Source organism: Notamacropus eugenii, chromosome 3, assembly GCF_028372415.1.
Source record: "Notamacropus eugenii isolate mMacEug1 chromosome 3, mMacEug1.pri_v2, whole genome shotgun sequence".
NCBI lineage: Eukaryota > Metazoa > Chordata > Mammalia > Diprotodontia > Macropodidae > Notamacropus > Notamacropus eugenii.
In genome coordinates, this window is record NC_092874.1 from 83,172,188 (window position 1) to 83,194,861 (window position 22,674).

At 37.6% G+C, this 22,674-nt stretch overlaps 1 protein-coding gene across 2 annotated transcripts in view; it reads left to right on the plus strand.

The window, feature by feature from the left end:
- LARP4B (La ribonucleoprotein 4B) overlaps nt 1-19,328 on the plus strand; it is a 173,341-nt gene extending 154,013 nt beyond the window's left edge. For both annotated transcript variants that reach the window (XM_072652068.1, XM_072652069.1), the window contains 3 exons: nt 13,249-13,373; nt 14,138-14,249; nt 15,342-19,328. In XM_072652068.1, the coding sequence (XP_072508169.1) occupies nt 13,249-13,373; nt 14,138-14,249; nt 15,342-15,638 (534 nt within the window). In that variant the 3' untranslated portion in view covers nt 15,639-19,328. The remainder of the gene's footprint in view (nt 1-13,248; nt 13,374-14,137; nt 14,250-15,341) is intronic.
- Nucleotides 19,329-22,674: the final 3,346 nt, after the last annotated feature.

A 22,674-nucleotide genomic window follows, 5' to 3' on the forward strand; every position in this document is an offset into this window, starting at 1 on the left:
TGCATACTGGGCACAATCAATACCAGCCAGGGTTTCTGGCCTTTGTGTGAATGTCCATTTACAATTACTTTCTCCCAGCCATGTCTCCTGCAATTCAGGTCCTGTTTGGTTTAAACAATGTTCACCTGGAACTGATTCGGACAAAGACCATTGGTGTTTCTCTTGGCTTGTCCAGAATCTTGTTCTGTCATGTACTACAGATCTATTACTTAAAATCCAGACTGGACTCAGCGGTACTGCTACCCTTGGACATTGGCTTAACTAATGAGGTCCCCCCCACAAATCCAACAGTCGGATACCTCAAAGGTGTCCACAATGGTCTGAATTAGGGCCGGGAAACTTTTCAAGAGTGGGGTTGATAACTGGGGCCTGGTGTCCCAGTAGTGGGAACAGGATCATGCCTAAAAGGGACATTCCCAGGGTATTACATTTTGGTTGCATTGTTCCCACGGTTTGTCAAGTCCACACAGTCTTAATAGAAGAGTCCTGTTTAGATATTGTGATTAATGGCTTAGGACAATTGCTGAACAGAGAATCCTGTTAAGAACAAACAATGATAATCCTAGTATAGTTCCCCAAATAACAAAACTTATAATGAATATATATATATATATACCTCATTGGCTCTCCCTTTCCAAATTCTGTGTGTTCTCACACATGCTTCAAATGGAGCTTTTAAATACTGACAAAGTGTGTCTCCAAGCATGAAGCTTGAGAGTTTAATAACTAATAGCAATAATTATAAATGAAAGTAAACAACTTTAAAATTTTTAAATGCAATAACCTTCCATAACTTTGTCTACTGGCTTCCCAATCATGCTAAACATTTTCTGAATTGGGATGGGGGAATAGATAGTTCAAGGTTCAATCTTACCCATATTCCTCCCCTCCTCTTATTTATTCCTTTTTCCATACCTAAATCCAATCAATAAATACCTCTTCACATTCTTTCCCTTATGAATCCTTCCCTTCATCTGTCTTCCTTTTTTTTTTATGAACATGGGAAGGAAGCAAAGTTGACTGACACATTAGCAAATTACAGGGGGCAGTCCTGTTGTCATAAGTACAGATACAGAGATTTAAATTAATGAACTGTCCATTTAGAGGTTCCATCTCATACAGCAGTCTGGGGAAAAATATCATCTTATGCAGTTTTCTGATCTGAATGCTCCTTCAAACAGTCTTCAGCACAGCATCTCAGCATCTTCTTCTCTTCATCTTCTTGTAGACATCCAGATGTCCACTCTCCTACGGAACTGAACTTAATACCATCTTAGATTATCATTCCTATCATTCTTACAACTAAGATAAAATAATAACTGTGCATGCTAGTCTCACAAGCCCTTGACCTAATCATCTCCACACTATTACTAAGAATTAGAGGACCCTAACTTATTGTTGTTGTTCTAAAGTCCTAAACCTGTTAGCTCAATTTTAGACTTAACCTCAGATGTTCCCCTACCAACAATCTATTATTCAACAGATTTGGTATTATTACTTACAAAACTTCTGATTTTAGGAATTTGCCACTAAGAGTAGGGACATTGAAGGAAAACAACATCTCCCTTACTTCATGTCAGTTCCAGGCAGGAGTAGATTGTCAACTGGCATTCAGCCAGGCTTAAAGTCTACCAGGTGTCAGTGGGGAAATTGAGTCAGGAGAATCCTACCTCAGCCCAGACTGAACAGTCGCTCTCCTGACCTTCCCATGAGATCACCTTTTTGCAGTTCATACCAGCATCTCACAGGCTTATTGGCATCATGGATCAGTGGCTCAGACCACCTCTCTTGCTATCCACACCTGGAGTTAGACTCAGAAGAACAGTCAGTTAATAGTCCCACAAAAATCTTAAAATAGCAAGCTCCAATAATCAGTTTCAGACATGACTAATTTCACATTGGTCAAAGAACATCTTTGAAGCAGGTCTAAGTAGCCTACATGCCTTTCTATACATTTTCTAGTTCTTGATTGAATAACAATCATAAGTCATTGCTCTAATAGATTTATATCTGTTTCCCAAACTACTTTATCCCTTTCTAACCCTGCTCAGTCTAAAAGAATGAGCTACACATGTGATAAGTTCAGACATTAACTTGAATTTTTATGTTCATGTAATGAATTCAAATCAAAACAATCATTTAACTTTCAATGCCAAATATTACCAGAGGCTACCTACCTCTAAGAAAATTAGACTGAAATTCTTTTTCCCAAACTGAAGATGTCTCTGATTTAGTCTCATTAATTAATTCAGTTAATTGTTTTAATACTAATTGCTTTTACATCATTTTGTAACCTGTAAAGATCTTATTCCAAGTTGGGACCTTTGTCCATTACCCCAAAAGAGTTTTAGTCTCATTTGTCTAAAGGCCCTGGAAAACTTCACCTTAAAAACTCCTTGGTTTTTGGGTTTTTTTTCCACATGAACTGGCTCTCCTAAGATCCACTCTATCACTATGCCCAAGTCTATTCTACTTCCCACTCTTAATTCTATCAGTCCAAATCTCCAGTTTACTGGCCACTCCCATCAAGACCATTCCTGGAGCTCCCAGAGCACCTGCCCCCCCCCCCCCTTTTTTTTGTAAAGGATTCCTTTCCCTGAATCCCCCTGTAAATAAAATACAATTACAATTAACTTTGAATCCCAGTCTTATTCTGTGTAACAATGATACAATATCTACTTATTCCCATTAGATTTAGAAAGAATGTTCCCAGAGATTGTATTTACCTCTTAGATCTTAAATTTGCCCTAAAGAGCCAATGACTGAAGATCAATTTCTTATACATTTTCAAATTCTCACCAAAGCAAGTTCTATATACAATCTCCTCAGCTGCTGGGGCTGTACTTGTTACTAGCCTGAGGACTGCTTCTTTCCCCCACATATTCACACAGTGTACCAGCTTTAGGTTTTAGCATTACAATTACAAATGGCAAACATAATTTTCATAAGTGATAACAAATTGTTTTAGCTATGAACCCGAACAATAAATTTCGGATGACACCAGTTGCATTTTCATATCCTATTAGAGAAGCTAAATTCTTCCCACTTTTGTAACTTACAAATACAAATTGGATAGGTAGGCCTTCCAAAAACCCATACGAAAGATTTTACAAAGTATTTCTTAATACAGCAAATATTTCCTCTCTTATGTACAGTTTGCAATTTATCACAATCCCCTTGAAACTAATTGACAGAAATCACAAGAAAAGACCTAAACCCAAAGCCTTTTCACATTTGCCCATAAACTTTCTTTTACAAAAATAACTTTAGAGTAAATGCTTGATTCATGGCAAAAACAATTTTAGCTAAAATTTCCTTTTCAACAACAGAAATAAACTTTTAACATAATACATGCTCAGATGAAACAGGCTTGAAAATCACACCTATATATATACATGTACATTTTTAAAGTGTTCTCATTTTCTTAATAAGAATGCTACAACAAGGAAACTCATAAAAAAATTCATAACAGCTCTTTTTAACCAATTCACTAATTAGCTTAACAGTGCAATTTCTAATACAATATTTAGATGGATTACCTAAAAATTTAAACTTATTTAAGTTTACTTAAAACTTAAAAGAAGCCATTAACCTATTCAGCTCTTTTTTTTTAATAACCAAATGTAAGTTTCAAATTATCAAATTTCTATTACACCTTTTTAAAACCCCTATCTATATGTAATAAATTACAAAATTTAAGATCGTGTAACAGTTACATTAGATTAATGTTGCATCTAACAAATACCTATCCTTTTGTTACTGGATCTAACATTTTTGGCAGAAATGCTCCTGGGTGTCTCTGCCCTCCTTCTATTTGTGCCAGGATTCCCAAGGCCACCCCTTTCGGGCCCTCCCACTCTGTAAAGAAAAAGAAAAACCTAAACCTATTATCTTTTTACTTTAAATACATTGTCTGGCATCAAATATATTGATCTAATTAAACCTAAATCCAAAACTCTCAGCTCTAAGTTGCTTACTTGAGATTTTTTACTTTCTAATCTTCTGCTTACTTCCACAAAACTTTAATAAATTCTAACCTATCTGAAACATTAAATTAAGAATGACACATTTCACCTATTCACACTTCCAAATACGACCAGAATGAATTCACTTAACTTTCTGTTATTTCCCATTACACTAAAATTTCTTCTTTTGGGTGAGGCAGGAAATGGTTAATTGGTTGTTAGCATGCCTCTTAGGTCTGAGGGAAAAAGATGTTTTTTTTTTTCCTTTCTCTCCCTCCTTGTCCCTCCGCCCCTCTGAAACTAGTCTGGAGGGGTTGAAGAAAAGGGAGTAACAGGAATTTCAAGGACAGTTCAGCTCAGCCTTTCTGCTCCTGCTGGCTGGCTGGCTGGCTAAATTTACAACCTTATCAGATAAAAACAGAGACACACAAACTTTCATTCACACAGAAATACCAACACAACATATACAGACAAAACATTTAACAGAATAGAATAGTACATATAGGTTTAAATTTTTGGCAAACCCAATCCTCGGAGGAACCATATTTGGGCCAGATTGTGCCTCCTCCTCCGATGTCTTTTCACCCCATATGAAACAACAATACTTAATCATCTTCTACATTCTTTTCTCTATAATTTTGGTAATTCATGCCAATTTTGTAATCGGTTTCCCAAGGGACTATTTACCGGTATTTCTTCCTGACTCCACTCCGAAGCTCTATTCTTGGACTGCTTTTGTCTCATTTTGGTCGAGGGTTGTCGCCAACACCTCCGAGTCTGGGACTCAACGAATTGTGCTAGCTCCCTTGCTAGATGTCCTGCTGGCTCCTTTGGTCGAGGGTTGTCGCCAACACCTCCGAGTCTGAGACTCAACGAATTATGCTAGCTCCCTTGCTAGCTTCTCTTGCCAGCTCTCAGGTGAGGGTCACCCATCACCAGCAGTCACCCAGCAAACGTTTTTGGGGGGGCCCTTCACCCTGGGGTCCCACAGTCCACTAATTTGGTTGGGAGTCGTCACCTTCTCCCCAAGTCTGTGTAAGACTCAGCGAATTGACCCCCATACCCCACCCCGCACTTACCGCTGGGTCGTATACGCGTACAAGTTGCCTGACTGCAAACTTCAACACCAACCGGTTGGCATTTTTACACACTTCACAGCTTCGGAGTCTTTGGAGTCCCTCTCTGTGTTCTTTTCTGTCTTCACTGAGTTCCTCTGCTTCGGGTCGTTACCTTGCAGAGAGGGAGGCCCAGCAGCCCTTTTCAAGGACGATAGGGAAATCTCCCCACGGGTGCCCAGTCTTTGAACTGAGCTGTCAGCCATCTCTCAGAAAGGTCACAGATCCCGGACGAGCCCCCAAACTGTGTGGGATGGCTCAGGTCCCTACGTAAATCAGTTACTCAGAGGCCTCTCAAAGTGATGACAGAAAAGTGATTTATTCGATTCTCGAGAAGCAGGGCTCACCTGTAGGAGTAGGAAAGCCGAAGACAACAGGACAGTGATTTATGTAGACCCTAACGCAAGTCCCTCCTCCCCCCACTGACCATTATCCTCATTAGCTGAGAATATGGTCTTACATTCTAGACACGAAATCTAACCAATCCCTTTTGAAATGAAGACATCGAGGAATTATGTAAGTTTTGTCCAATCATTGAGACCCTAATACACTACACAGTTTTATATCCTTATATGGAACTATTCTATTCTAAAAATATTGTAACCTTGAGCCTTTAGGCCTTACCTCACCCCTGGGAGAAAAATTACAATCTGAGGAGTCTTCACTAAGTCTATCCCACTCACTACTCTGACTCAGTATTTTCCTGTCTTATCATTTCTACCTTCAAACGTCTCATATATGTCCCCCTTCTTTCTACTCCTACAGCTATTTGTGGAATCCCTCATTGCATCACACCAGGACTACTGCTGTAGCCCTCTGAAGCCCTCTCCTTCCCTCAAGTCTCTTCCCATTCTTACTCGCTCCCTATTCAGCTGTCAGTGATCTTAAAGTGCAGGTTAGAGTATGTCACTCCTCTTATTCAGTAAACTTCAGTGACTTCTTGTTTCCTCTAGAATGAAATGTAAAATGCTATCTTTTAAAGCCCTTTACATCATGACCCCTTTCTACCTTTTCAGTCTTTTTTACAGTTCACCCTCTTCCCTGTACTCTACAATCCAGTGTCCCCTGGCCTCCTTGGTATACCTCTCACACTGCAGTCCATTTTCATTGACTGTCTCCTGTTCCTGGAAATGTTCTCCTTCTCCTCCTTTACTGACTGACTTCCTCTAAGATTCAGCTCAAATCTCACCTTTTGTAAGCCTTGCTCAAACTCATCCTCTTTTAGTGCCTCTTCTTGAGATTAACTTGCATTTATACTCTGATACATTGTGGTTCTTTGCTTATGGTCTCAATTAGAATGTGTTTTCCTGCTGCTTAGCACAATGCTTCATAGATGGTAAGTGCTTAACAAATGCTTGTTGACAAACGACTGCGATGATGATGATGACTTCCTAATGCACCATGGAAGCATATTGTCAGCAAAAGCTTTTTCATTTTATATAAATAGGTGATTTTCTGCTGTGACCAACTCTTAACCTTTCAATTTAGTAATCAAGACTTGCAACCAAGCCATGACTGTTATATGCATGTATTCAGAAAAATCAGTAGAACTTTTCATTTGATCCTAAGATGCTGATATCGAATGTGATATAAATTGTAAAAAACTTAGGCACCAAATCTGGAAGCATTAATGAAACTAACATGGAAAAACTCTATTATTATATTTTCTTTTACAAGAGCTATATACAAGGGTGTAGTTAACATACGTTATGATGACTCTGGGCAAGTTAGTTAAGTTCTCAGTGCCTCCAGGTTGCTATCTTATAAGAAGAATGGAAAAGAACAAGTAGTTATTAAATACCTACTGTGTGTCAAGTACAGTGCTAAGCACTTTTTTAAACATTATCTCATTTTATCCTCTCAACAGCCCTAGTAGGTAGGTGCTGTTATTATCCCCATTTTATAGTTGAGGAAACTGAGGTGAGCAGAGGTTAAATGGTTTGCCCATGGTGACATAGCCAATAAGGTGTCAGAGGCTAGATTTGAACTCACGTCTTCCTGACTCCAGGTCTAACTCTCTATTCAGTATCCCATCAAATTGCTAGATAGTTCATTTGCATTAGAGATAGAGTGGAAGAGTAACCTACACTACAATCACACATTCAGGTAGAAAAAAATTATTAATGTGTGACGCACCTAAAGTTTTGATACCAACCAGCAGAATAGCCATAGCTGCTTAGCTTTACAGTTTCCACACTATATATTGGTGAACTTGGGTGCTTGATGGGATAATTTAAATTTTTTTTAAATTTTATTTTCAGTTTTCAACATTCACTTCCACATAAACTTGAATTTCAAATTTTCTCCCCATCTCTCCTCTCCCCCCACCCCAGGGCAGCATGTATTCTGATTACCCTTTCCTCCAGTCTGCCTTCCTTTCTGTCACCCCCCCCCCCCATCCCCTTTCCTTCTGTTTTCCCATAGGGCAAAATAGATTTCTGTATTCCATTGCCTGTATATCTTATTTTCTAGTTGCATATAAAAACAATTTTTAACATTCATTTTTAAAGCTTTGAGTTCCACATTCTCTCCCTTCCCCCATCTCTGCCCACCCTCATTGAGAAGGTAAGCAATTCCATATAGGTTATACATGAGGGCTCCTGCAAAACACTTCCATAACAGTCATGTTGTAAATGACTAACTATATTTCCCTCTATCCTATCCCACCCTCTGTTTATTATGTTCTCTTCTTTGACCTGTCCCTCTGCCAAAGTGTCTGCTTCCAATCTGCCATCCTTTCTATTACCCCTGTCTCTCATCTTCTTACCTTCTGCTTTCCTGTAGGGTAAGATAAACTTCCATACCCAGTGGAGTGTGTATGTTCTTCCCTTCTGAAGCCAAATCCAGTGAAAGGAAGGCTCACTTATTCCCTCTCACTTCCCCTTCTTCCTCTCCATTTTAAAAGCTCTTTCTTGCCTCTTATTTGAGATGATTACATTCTACCTCTCTCTTTTTTCTTTCTCCTAGTACATTCCTCTCAACACTTAAATGTTCTTTTTTAGATATCATCCCTTCTTATTCAGCTCAGCCTCTGCCCTCTGTCTCTATATATGTATACACATACGTATACATACACATATGCATATACACATGTGTGTATGGCAGTGAAGGATGAACACAAAACAAAAATTCACACATATCACCTCCAACTATCCTAATACTGAGAAAAGTCTCATGAATTACAAATATAATTTTTCCATGTAAGAATGTAAACAGTTCAACTTTAATAAATCCCTTAAGGTTTCTCTTTCTTGTTTATGTTTGCATGCTTCTCTTGATTCTTGTATTTGAAAGTTAAGTTTTCTATTTAGCTCTTGTGTTATCAACAAGAATGCTTGGAAAGTCCTCTACTTCATTAAAGTTCCATTTTTTTCCCCCTGAAACATTATACTTAGTTTTGCTGGGTAGGTAATTCTTCGTTTTAATCCTATCTCCTTTGACCTCTGGAATATCATATTCCAGATCCTCCAGTCCCTTAGCGTAGAAGCTGCTAAATCTTCTGTTATCCTGATTGTGTTTCCACAACACTTGAATTGTTTCTTTCTGGCTGCTTGTAATATTTTCTCCTTGACCTTGGAACTCTAGAATCTGGCTACAATATTCCTAGGAGTTTTCCTTTTGGGATCTCTTTCAGGAGGTGATCAGTGGATTGTTTCAATATCTTATTTTACCCTCTGGTTCTGCGATATCTGGACAGTTTTTCTTGATAATTTCTTGAAAGATGATGTCTAGGCTCTTTTTTTTTTTTTTTGATCATGGCTTGCAGGTACTCTAATGATTTATGAATTCTCTCTCCTGGATCCATTTTCCAGGTCAGTTGTTTTTCCAATGAGAATAATTCCATTTTTTCATCCTTTTGGTTGTGTTGTATAATATCTTGTTTTCTTGTGAAATCATTAGCTTCTATTTTCTCCTTTCTAATTTTGAAGGAATTATTTTCTTTAGTGTACTTTTGGACCTCTTTTTTCATCTGCCCCAGTCTGCTTTTTAAAGCATTCTTCTTCTCATTGGCTTTTTGGACCTCTTTTGCCATTTGGGTTACTCTAATTTTAAAGGTATTATTTTCTTCAGCATATTTTTTTGAATTTCCTTTAGAAAGCTTTTCATGATTTTTCTTGCATCACTATCATTTCTTTTCCCAATTTTTCCTCTACTTCTCTCACTTTGTGTTCACAATCTTTCTTGAGCCCTTCCATGGTCTGAGATGAATTCACATTTTTCTTGGAGGCTTTGGATGCAGGAACTTTGGCTTTGTTTTCTTCTTCTGGTGTTGTATGTTTTGACCTTCCTCGTTACCAGTGATATAAGAAAATACCTCTTCGCTGAGAAAGTACTGCACTCTGAAGCCCATAAATTGTACAACCCCAGCCCCCTGCCACCCCCTCACCCCCCTTCCTGGCTGCACTTAAAGGCTGTTTTCTGGACGTCCTGTTAAGAGTGGTTATCAATAGTAACTGTTGCTATTTCCCTCTCAGCTTGCTTTAGTTATTTTTCTTTGGCTCATTAAAGGGGCCATCCCCTGACCACTGAATGGGTGTACCTCACCCTAAGGAAGTACCTAAAGAGGCCTTGGCCTAAAAGGTCCAAGGTCTCCCATTGTATCCTGGGCTATCTCCAGTCATCCTGATGAATATCTGGTCACTGGATTCAGATGGCTCTGGAAGAGAAGTGAGGCTGGTGACCTGCACAGCCCTCCCTCACTCAAAACAAAGTCAAGGGCAAGTCATGTCATCATTTCTCTGATGGCGTGGTTGTCTTCAGCAACAAAGGATGGACACAACAACAATCTGTTTCTTTTTCCCTGTTTGCTCATTTTCTCAGTCAGTTACTTGACTTTTGAACTCTTTGTTAAGTGAGGAGCTCCAGAAGCAGCCTCTGCCTCAGCAGTGGCTGCCACTGCCCTGGGACTAAGCCTGGGGTTAGACCATCCTCCTCTCTCAGCCAAGTGAGATTCCCTTCCCACTGACTTTCAAAGCTGTCTCAGTTTGTGGGTTGTGAAGTCTGAAAACTGCAGCCTCCACCAGCAATTCAGTCCCCTAAGGTCTGCTTCAGCTCTGTCCTCTTCCTGTCAACTTTCCAGATTCAGATTGTCTTGGGTTGGAAATTTGCTTCAGTCTGTCATTTTGTTGCTTCTGATGCTCTAGAATTTGTTTATAGAGTAAAGTTTTTTGAGAGTTTTGAGGGGAGAGTGTCTCACAGGTCCCTGCTCCCACTCTGCCATCGTGACTCTGGTGGGGGCCTGGGGGAGCATAATTTAAATTTTTGAAAGAAAAAGTCACTACATTGCTTTTAATGAAATTTTAAAATGTTTCTTTACATATATTTGATGATATTTTAAATGGGTATTTGGCCTAGGGGCAACACTATGAAAAAATTGTTTAGACACTAACAGTGCCACTAGGTTAGTTTGTTAGCTTAGGCACACAGATCTACTTCCTCTGTCTTTACTGTCAAATCCTTTCAACTGCTAAAAGATACATCGAAAGAGCCATTGACAGTCCTTTGTGTTTGAGTCCTGATGTATCCATACATACAAACTTAAGCTCACTATAGCTCTACTTAGGTTTATGTTCAAACAGGAGACATTCTGCTCCTCTGCAGCAGACCAAGGTTTGGAGCCATCCTTGTCTGGCAGGATCACCCAGAATTGTGTTGGTATAGCCTTCAATAAACCAGCATTACATCCATGATGTTGTTCAGGTGAAAGGGTTAGCTTGAATGGACAAATTTTAAGGCAGAAAAAAAGTTTAGAATGCAAAACTATTTATGTCAGGGCATTTATGTTTCCATAGTCATTTTTTTCCAGATTATGAAAGGCTTTATCTTCCCCCCCAAAATTTATTTTTTTTTTAAAGATTCTTTTCTTTTTCAATCTTGAATTCCAAATTCTCCAAAATGTTAGCAGTCATACATGTGAAATCATGCAGAATGTATTTCCATATTAGCTCTATTTCCCAAAAAAGACAAAACTTAGCTTTTTCATGCTACTGTTTTCAGAGCTAGTTCTAGGAATCTGCAAGTTTTTGGTGCTTCCAAGGTGGTGTGATCCTGAGAGAGGTACAGTCACTGCTCTTATCTTTACCAAGGAAGAGTCCCTGGTCTCCTGTAGCTGCAGGCACTGGTACTCATCTCTGCTTTGGAACTGTGATCAGGGCCCCTGCTCCCTTGTAACAAACCAGTAGCCCTCTTCTCTGGCCTACAGAACTGCTACCCAGAAGAATATATGGGCAGTGGAATTTCCAGTCAGTATCAGATGTGCTCAGCCAGCAGTATCAAAGGATCCCTGTAATCTCTTTCTGACCAGTTGTCCAACCCCCTTACCATCTTTGGGCTAAGTTTCATAAACTGTTACTGCTGCTGTCTTGGCCACGTCCAAGTCCTACCAGTGCTGCTGGTGCTGCCTGCTGTCGTGCACTCTTGGCTGGCCTGTACTGCATTGTCTCGGAGTTCTCCTGCCAGCCTTAGTTGTCTTAGCCTGGAAAACACGTCTCACTCTGACTTTTTCTTGACTCTGCCATTCTATATTCTGATTGAGGAGTTATTTGAAATTTATTTTGGAAGGGAATGTTGTGAGAGGCTAGCCTGTATTCTGCCATCTTAAGTCTTAACCATGATCAGTTTTGATACAGGTACTGTTGCAAGTCACAACTCCTCCTTGTGTTCTCGTCTTATGCCATTCTTGTCCATATTCTTCCATTCAACTCTTCATAGAGTAACTAAAGCTTCAATGGGTCTTCCTCTGCATCTGTTTAATTCTTTGAGTATAACAGTGCAGTACCTGGACTTTACATTCTTGTCACTGTATGATTAGTGAACCTCCTTTATCCAGTCATAGATGGAATAGTTGATTCCTTTGTGCTGTTTTAATGCACAAGCTATCTACTAGTAATATACTTCATCCTTGTCACATACATTGTTTTCGTATACTGATAGATTGTTTTTCCCTGTATACTCTTTATTACATGAATATACCAATGGGTTTGGTTAATCCCTGCCTTCTTTTCTAATTGTTTACAATTACAAGTAACATTGCTACAAATGTTTTCACATAGGAAGTCCTTTTATGTCACTTGTTCATTGCCAAATTTGTATACCAATTTTCAATATCACTGATGACTCAAAATTCTGTTTTAATTTTTTTTTATGAATTTGGACACAAGGGAATACCTCAAAGTTGTTTAAAGTTATATATTTTAAAATTATTAGTAAGGTTAAAAATATTTTTCAAATAGTTACAGTTGGGTTAGTTTTTGTTTTTTTTTTGTTTTGGTTTGGTTTTTGGTCCTTTAGTCATTTTTCTGTCAGTGACTGGGTGCGTTTATACATTTATGCCAGTTCCTTACAGATTCTAGTATTTCACATTTCTCCCTGGGAGGGAATACATTTCAGGCATGTTGGATTAACCGTGCAATGGTATGGACATTTGGGAGCTGGATTTCTTCAAAGAACTACAAGCATCGGGCATTTAGTCTGGATTAGAGAGTTTCTAAAGAAGATCAGTATCTAGTAAGCCCAGGAAGTTTGGTTTCTATTATCTTCTTGATACACTTCAATAGAGGTTCCTATCTATGTTCTAGAGTCCTTCCTCTGATTGCTATAATGTTTCAAGTAAGTCTTTGCACCCCTCAGGCTGTCCGTTTATTATGAATCATCATAATGATTTTATATTAATTACATTATAATGTTACATATTAACTACACGATTGGCTTACTTCCTTTTTTTCTATCATGTGTCTATAATAGTGTCTATGATAGTAAGGTATATAATGTGGACCATACCCAACACATTTCCTTATTTGAAGTTTCTCTCTAATTCCTCTGAAATTTAGGAAATCCATGAAAAGAACTCCCTCGTGGTATTTTCTTTTATTTGGTTTTTTTAAAGCAGAAGTTGGCAAATTCTGAAAGATGAAATGCCAAGACTCCCATATTTCATCCCATATTTCATTCCTTGCTCTTTCATTGTATCCTGTGCCGTCATGTACTAAGAAGTGATAGCATTTTGATACTTTTCACCCCTCACTCTAAATTAGCCTCACCATTATTGTCACTCATGCAGTGTGGCAGTGGACCCCTAGTAGCCATAAACTGCTTTTTTTATATAAATCACTTCTTATATTTCCTTAAAATGAATTGATTTCAGTTACTTTGTTTTTCCCTCTTTTTAGCCCCTGAATGTGGATGCAAGTACAAACACTATTCCTGCAGTAATGTCTAGAGAGCCTTCTGTATCAGGTTCTTCTGTTCTGGCAGCAGCATATGAACAGTCTCCTTCCCCAGTCCAGTTACCTGAGTAAGGATTTGAATTTTCACAACAGTGTCTTTGGTTTTATTAATTTTGAATCCAGAATTAGAGAAGACATTAAAGATCTGTCTATTCGCTATAAAAAACGATATTGTTTCATGGTAAGCTGTTAGTAAATGAAATAAATTTATTCTTTTTTAAATTGCCGGATAATAAATTTTTTAAAATCATGAGAACTAAATCTGCCCTTTAAATTGGGTATGTATGCCCTAATACAAAGCCTGTATCACTCCTTCAGAAGATACACACACACACACACACACACACACACACACACACACACACACACTCACTTATATACACATATGCATATAGGTGGGGGGTGTATGTAGTTGCTGTTACATCATTTTACTGAATATTGTTATTTGCTCATTGCAAATGTTTGTATATCAAAACAAAATCCAATACAGTTTCTAGCCTAGTTCTGTTTGTTTCATGTACTTGAAGTTATCTAAGACCTTGAAAACAAGTATTATTTTTATTATTTTTGATTGTCTTTTGTTAGTCAAGTTTTGCTATGTGAGGAAATAACTTTAATTGCTTCGTTATTTGATTAATTATGAAGTTGATATATTTATTTTACATCCAGAATTTATCTTCTTGTAGAATTCTATATGTGCAAATTAACTTTTTAACACTTATTTACTACTTGGCTCTAATAATAGGACATCAGATGTAAAAGTACAGGAATTTGTCCCTCATTTCTCAAATTTACATGTAACATTTTTTTTTTTTTTTTTTTTTTTTTACAGAGAATCCAAGATTGTGGAGAACAAGCAGAGGGAAACACACAGCGGGGAACGGCTTCCTTGTGCCCTTGCTCCCACTGCGTGTAGATCAGTGCAAGTCAATGGAGCTCCTGCAGTATGTCACTCCTTCCTCATCTGTAACACCTCATTTGTGTATCATAGAACTCTCCTGGCTCCTGCTCAGGAGGCTTATTTTTACTAAGCTCTAGGTTTTTTCTTCACCTTTATGAAGTAATTTTGATACTGGATGTTCTTTCAGTTCACTGTTTTTCTTGTAAGAGCTTCATTTGTCATTTATGATTAAGGATCATAATCAGAGAGCTTCCAAAATTCTTCTGTATTCCCCTTTACGTCTCCCTGCATTAAGATGCTGTTCTCTTTCTAATCATTCCCTTCCCAAGTCTTGTCAATTCTGCCTTCACAACATTTCTTTCTTTCATGCCCTTCTTTTCTCTCACATTGTCAGCACTTTAGTTCAGGCCATAAGTTTATCATTTATCACCTCAACAAACTGTTGCAGTCATGTTCTAATTGGACTCCTGACTTTCAGTCTTTCTCTTTTCTCCATCTTCCCCAAAGCCTCCAAAGTCTTTCTCAACCACAAGTTTCCCTTTTCTCCATAAACCCCCATCTCTAGCCCTCTGTGATTTTGAGGTAATAGAATTTTTAATTAGTGGTTTCCCCCTAGTATTAATCAGGCCTTTGTGAAGACTTGCAGATTACATGACAGTAGTACTAAGCATTCAGTAACTCTTGAAAGTAAGCAGAGGAAAAAGGAATTTTCACTTGAGTGCATTTTCCTAGGCTTCTTTAGGCTTTTGTTTTCAGCCTTCTTACAGAAAAATTAATAGAGGAAGAATTACATTCATGCTATCCTTTTTTTGGTGCTTTCTCTTTTTCTACATCTTCATATTATTCTAAGAATCTCTTACCTTGGAATTCGTGAGATCATGTATAATTAAGCTAAGATAAAAAAGTCAATTGATACTGCAATTTCATTATTTTTTGCTGAACATTGACTAAAAAAACATTGACTTAACCTTCAATCTAGGCCTTTATAAATATAGAATCAAGTTGAAATTGTTATGTTCCAGTATGTTTTGCTTTTTATCTTCTGAGCATCATTTTTGCTTAACCAAGTTATTACTTAAAGAGTAATTATTTTGTGCTTATCATTTAGGAGTCTTGTTTGTTCCCAATTTCCCAGGAATTGAGAAAACCCAGTTATGCAGAAATTTGCCAGAGAACAACTAAAGAGCTGCCACCGCCTCTTCCTCCTTTACAAGCTCAGAAAGAACAGAAGCCAAACTCTGCTGGCTGTGGGAAAGAAGAGAAGAAGCTCACCGAGCCACCAGTGGAAAAATGCCGAGAACCTCCTCCTTCAAAATCAAATCCAGGATACCCCAAAGATCAGAGGAGACAGTCAGGCCGCAGATCCCCACCGCCAGCTCCTGGGAAACGTTTGAATAAGGAACAGAGCACACCTCCCAGATCTCCCCAGTGAACCCTGTGTGGGTGGGTGGGTGGGGAGTGTGGAAGAGTTCTGTTTATCAAGGTTCCCATTCGGAATACGGAGCCTGAGTTGCTGGTTAGGAGCTTGCAGTGGTACACGAGGCATGTGAAATGCCTTCAAGTTATTTTCTTCTATGAAAAATTATTTTCCCCTCTTGAAAAACAGTCTATTTTTTCAGGATTTAATTGATCTAAACCTTATGTTTAGGTTGGTGCTTAACTGGAGGTGATGCATAAAGTCTGATTTTTTTTCAGGATAGAAAATGCATTTATCTTAACAAATTGATATTTTTTATTAAGCCTCCATGTGGCTATGAATGCAAGCTATATATATATAGTGAGTTTTTCTAAATTAAGCAGAACTCTACTGCTTCATTTTTTTAAAAATAACTGGTCTGGAAGTATATACCTTAAAATGACTAAATAGACTGATGATGGCTGACAGCTAGTATTGAGAGTGCAGGAAGAGCGATAAATTTTACAAAATGCTGACACATGTAACTGGGAGGAAGTTTTTTATTATGTTATTGTGACTCAATTTGGGCATAGGAACTTGCACTTTTGGGTTAACTAAATGGTTGGTTTTGGCATTTAAAAATTTTAATTGGTATTTGGTCTTCAGTGCAAATTAATGATAAACATCCTGTGGAGAGCACCATAGAGAATATGTTTGAGTTTTGATTGACTGCAAGCAAGTAACCAGCTTCTCACTCCATATTAAAGCAGATTAGACTACATTTAACAAATTCAAAGCACATTGTGAATAGAAGGAAAAAAATTCCATCAACTTTCATTGTGGAGAGGTGCCCATAGATACCTGTTACTAGAAGGTAGCACTGTCATGTGTTTTTGATAGCCTGAAAGTTAGCATTCTTGGTCTGACAAGGAAGCTGATACAAGTCACCACTGTACCTTCTGGCTCCCCCTTGTCCTATGCTCGTGCTTTGTGTAGATTTCTTTCAACTCTGCCCCAAGTGCTCTTTGAAAGAGTTCATATATTTAGTCAACTGAGGGTTGACATCTTCCTGTACCTCCTAACATTGGCATAGAGATGTAAAATTTTTTTAAGTGTGAGAGAATGGTGTTTGTTGGGATTTTTTTTTTATATGCTGGAGAAAAATCCCTGCTTTTCCTCTTCAATGAGGTTTCTGTTATTGATTCACTTCTAGAAGTGCTACACTTCTGAAGAACAAGGATGCACTAAATTAGCAAGTTTCTAATAAAGTTAAATATAAATTATTTTTGTTTTAAAATGCCTAAGGTTTTTCTTTAAGTATTCTAAGCAGCAGGCAGTTAAAATGATACTATTTCCTGCTAAATATAACCATACAACTTATTCCATAAATGTTTATTTAAAAGAACTGATTTTTTTTTTTAAGAAATTATTTCCATCCAATATTTAAAGACTTGAATTTTATTTAAACTTGAAAATGACTTTGCCTTAACTTTTGTATAAGACAGCATAGCGTTAATGAAGACTGGCCCACTGGGTTGGCATGAGTGGAATACAGGATTACTCAGTTACCATATATATCTAGGGTCACTGGCTTTACTGAGTAAATGTACTGTAGAACAGGTAGTGGCAGTTTTTGTAATATACCTTGAGGATCTTAAACAGTCGAACTTTTTCAGATTGTTGAAAAATGCTGTAAATGCAAATAGTCAATACTGTATTAAATGTGTGCACTTGGAAGTGTGTGCTTTGCCTGTACAGTTGTAAATAATCAGAACATATAAAGAGGTACCCTAAAGGAAAATCTGATAAAAATTATTGATATATTATAAATGTTGCTGTTGAGCTGGATGTAGATAAACTAAATGTTGTGGTTTGAGTATTTCTTTAATTTGTTGACGTTTTTTTTCTTTTTCCTTTTCTTTATTCTGGTGTGCTGAACTGACTCTGCCTCTTCACTGCAAAAGGGAAATGGGGGAAGAAGTTTTTTATTTAAAAACCCTCGGATGTTTTCATACTCATCTTTACAAGTGTGCATTTTATTCAGTATGAATGTGTCATGTAATATGATGTAAATAGACAAGGCAGTCTAGTCAAGTATAAGATAAAAAAAGAAAATTTTACAAAGATGGTCCATTAAAATAATATTTGTGAATAGAAAACTAAGCATCATTAAGATTGCCTTTTCCCTCCTGCCAAAAAATCATACTCTGATATTTGTTTGATCACTTCTAATGGTATTAATACTCAGAAAGGTACAAAAATAATTTTCAAAAGCTGAAATAAGGAATATATAGTTGATTTCCTTTCATTTGTCAACCAGCTAAGTAGAGAATCAAAATTAATTGGCTTCTTAAATCCAAATTAAATTGGACTACAAGAAAGATTGTAATGGCGAGCTAAGACCTGAATACTTTTTAATATTGCACACTTTGTTGTGAGAGGAGATGGAAGATGAACAACCACAGTCAAAGCCAAGATTTCTAAACCCATCAAGTCACTGGATTTTTTAATATTTATTTTCTCCCCCTCTACAGTGAACGTGGCAGTTAGATTTGTATATGGTTAAAGCCAGCTGTAATGATTTACTTGGTTTGCCTGTTGAACATGTAAAGCACAACAGCTGCAAACAATTTATTAAAAAGGTCACTTAACAGCAACAGTATACAGCTGATCATTATAGTGAACTGGTACATTGTAAGGTAATGTATTGAGACCAGTGGGATATGTTGTGCTGTTTTAATGTATTCTGCTGCCTTTTGTACTAGGTCAATACACTGTACTGCTTACCCAGCAACAGTCTGTTCATCCAGAGTTTAAACCTTGCTATGATGTGGTTTTTATAGCTTTCTTTTTAATTAAGCAAAGGTGACATGCCAAATAGCTGTATGATAATAAAAAAAAATAATAGAAAAAAATCATACAGCAATTATTTTGAGACTTTTCCACTCACTTGACAGACTGAGGCTATCAGAAGAGAAAGCTGTAATGCTACATGCAGACTTTTGCAATGGGACATATAGCTAATCACTGTGGCTTTCATGAATTCATTTGTAAACCCACTAGCAAGCAGTGTCTCTGGAATCAGAGGTACAGCCATTAAAATTGGAATTTTTAACTTGTGAAATTGTGTGACAATACTTTTCAGATATATAAAAATAGTACAGAATCCGGACCAGTTTTCCTATCAATTAATTTAGAGTGGTGTATTTGTTTTTGAAGTTAGTGCCATGACACTTTAGATCAGCCCCCTTCCTCCCAGGATTTCATCATTGTTGATCACTAGAAGTCACCTGATAGAGTTGACAGCAAACTTTTATTTTGTTGTGTTATCTTTGAACATTTCAGCAGTTGTCATGGAAGAGTTCTTGTTTGAATGTGATTCATTGTTTCCTTAGAGCACCAGCTGACTAATGGTGCATACTGCTTTGTATCTCCTTTAGTTTGCTTTGGTTAAGGGTTTCATGTGCTTTGTAACCTATTACACAAATAGCAGCAGACAATCAAAGATTTAAGGAGAGAGTTAACAGCTGCCAATTTGGGAACTGGAAGTGGAATATGGAAGCTTCATTGAGGGTTTTGGTTTTTGTTCTACTTTTTCCATTAAGACTGGAATCAAGCTTACATGTAAACTATTGGTAATTTAAGTTTCTTTTTGTGTCAACAATGTAAAACTGTCTAATTTGAGAAATGTAGGTTATGAAAAATAAAGATTTAGGCACTGTTCAATTTTTCTTTTGATTTTTTTAAAATTAAAATCTTCAAGGATATTTTTTTAACTTTTTTTGTCTATTCACATTGATATCTACATTAATGAAAAATAAGTTGCCTACATATTGTTTGAATAATGGAAGTTTCTCTGACTTGTACATAATTCTAATTATTTATATGAACTGCCACTTAAAATTTTTTCAGTCTGGCTGAAGTTGTTTAAGGTTATTTAATGAAAAGTCAAATTGAGCACTAAAATCAGAAGTGTTCATTATGAAATAGTGAATTAAACCCAAGCCATAAAGTAAATGCAGAAATAACTCAGCACTGGTTTTTTAAGAAATTAATTACATTCTCTTCCAAAGCATTGTCATCTAAGCCAGTTTGGATTGCTGTCCAGCGATCACGTTGGTTGTCAGTTCCATAAAGGCGTTGTATGAAAATAAAATTCAAAAACAAATTTATGCATCAGTTCCACACACACACAAAAAAAAAGGTGACAGAGAATTATTTCACTTGTTTATTTCCCGTCGTTTGTGACAGAAGAATGAATGAGGTGGGTTTTTTTTAAGCTCAGCAGATGAATGGGTAGGTTTTGATGCTTAACAATTTGAAATAAATTCTATGAAAAATAGCTACTGTGTGTTCTTTAAATAGTAAACATTATACTTCTTAGTACGCTGGGAATTTAGCTGGCAAAATTAACCTTTGTATTCATCATGTCCATTCACTCTAATTCTCACTGGAAATGAATGAGTAATTCTGATTGACATTGGGTGAAAGCATCATATTAAATACTGAAATTTCCACATATTTAAGTTAGTGCTGACATTAAGAACAATGATAGGGAAAAAAGGTGACATCCTTCTGCCTGTCTTTTTGTCTTAAAATTGCTACTTAAGATTTACATGTATGCAGTAAGAGTTTTTACAAGTTTAAGATGGTTAATGCTATTGCACAGGTTCATGTTATTGGAGAAATCATATTGGTATTCTTATGTGCTGTCAAATAGCTTCCAAGTTCATGATGATGGCTGCATTTTAAAATTAGGTTAACAGCATACTCCTGTTAAATCTGTTTTTAAAACTGCCTTTTCTAAGCCATTTCATTCAGTAGCACCTCAGAAACTGAGCAGTGCTATAAAATCATAACTAGCCTATGATATTTACCTTGTTGGGCAATTCTGTGAAAGAGGACAGTTTGTTGTTAAAAGTGGACTTAGTGGTGTAACAAATCTGCTTTCTCAGGCAATAACTATGCTTCCGGAAACTGAAAGGATGTCACAGGAATAAATAACAATCTCTCCCTTTGCCAAGGGACAGCTAAGTGTTGAACTGACTCCACATTTAACTTCTTCTCTTTCCATTCCAGCACTTCCTGTCATCTGGCACCAATGGGGGTAAAGTTTTGATCCTTTAGGAGGAACAGGTTCTAGACTTACTTGCTGGGATGGAAAAAAGACACTTGGCCCATCTAGACCCTTCCCTAAGAAGTCCAGATGGCCATGATTCCTTGAGGTGGGTGAATTTTACATTTTTGACAACAGTATAAGCTGTATACCTCCCCTGCCCCAACAGAGACACCTTTCTCTCCCACCCTGCCATTCTACCCCACCCAAACCCCTTGGAGGGAGTGGAGTGGAGTGGAGTGATGGATGCTGTCATCATTCTTATGATGCAGATCTGCAGCAGTGAGTAGTTTTCCCTTTTTCTTTCTATCCTTTACTCCCCTGTGATAGAAAGTTTGGGGATGGGGAGACCTGAGGGTGGACCAGCAAGGGGCTTTCTTTTCATACATGTGTACTTACTTGTACCTTCTCTTCTTGAAGTCTCTAGGTGGCTCAGTGGTAGAGCACTGAGCCTGGATGCAGGAAGACTCAAGTTCAGATCCTGCTTCAGACAATTATTAGCTGTCACCCTTGTCAAGCCACTTATTCTCTGCCTCAGTTTCCTCACCTGTTAAATGGTAATAGCACCTCCTTGCCAGGGTTTTATGGGCTAAATGAGAAACTTATAAAGTATTTAGCATTGTGACTGGCACACAGTAGGTGTTCTGTACATGCTTGTCTCTGTTTTCCCCAATCTAAGTCCTGGTTTAGCATTGTGACTGGTACACAGTAGGTGTTCTATAAATGCTTGTCCCTGTTTTCCCCAGTCTAAGGAACAGTTTTTGTTCTGTCTAGTGTCTAGTGTCTGGACACCTAGCACAGTGCCTTACAGGTTTTAGACCCTCAATAAATACTTCTTGACTTGAACTATGATATTAACTCTGTCATGTCCTATTACACTGTTGCTAGTTGGTGTAATGTTACTATTACATCTAAGTACTTTCTGTCTTCACAAAAATGCCCAGGAAACCTAGGAGGAAAAGCATCCTGGGAACTTAAGGAAAGCTATATCTCAACTTTGCTACTGTCTAAAGAGAAATTTACTGACTTGAAAATAGCTAGCCAAAACCTAGATTCGTATCTTCAACGCAAGGCTATGTGGAAGGGTGACTGAGAATGCCAGGGAAGGTTTTACTATTTAATCTTCCTTCCAAGTTCCTATTAGGACAGTGCCCTGTAGACCTTTAGTTACAAAACTACTTCTAACCCACATCTTACGAGGCTACATCAAGGATTCTTATCCTAGGTTCCACATAACCATTAGATTTCAGGAAGTCATTAAATTTTGATGGAAAAAATAAATTTATTTTCTCTTGTCTAACTGAAGTTTAGCATTTCCTTCACTTAATTATGAATTTTTTTTGAAGAAGCATTCTGAGAAGGCATCCTTAACCTGACTGCTAAAGGGTTCCATGTCACAAAATGGTTTAGAAACCCCGTGCCTGCATGGGTCTGCTCGTCACACCTGGTGTGCCATGATTTTTCCACAGTAACTCCCTCTTGGTTTATTTTGATTTACCCTGAAACAGCATAATGAAGCAAAGTGAGATCATACAAGAAAAGTGAAGCACAAAGAGAACGACTGACTGAATCAGAGAGGTTTTATTTGATGGAAACTGTGAATGCTTAGTGAATATATGTTTTCCTGAAGTGAAATAGTCACTTCGGTTTCATCCCTTGACATTCACTGCCCAGGAATGAACTACCAACAAAGGGCTGGGAATTAATGAAAACCTAAAAAGCTCCATATATATGGTCTGATAAGATTGTACTGAATTAAATGTAACAGAATCTCCATCAAGAGATTGAGAGCCAAAATGCTCGTTCCATGTCTAAGGTGCCTTATAGGGATAGGTTTATGGGATTCAAGTTCAGTGTGAACTCATTCTGAATTGGAAAAGCCAAATACCAGTGATTTACTGACCCCAGTCTATTGGACCAACTGCTGCCTTCACCGGCGACTTTACACCTTCCCCT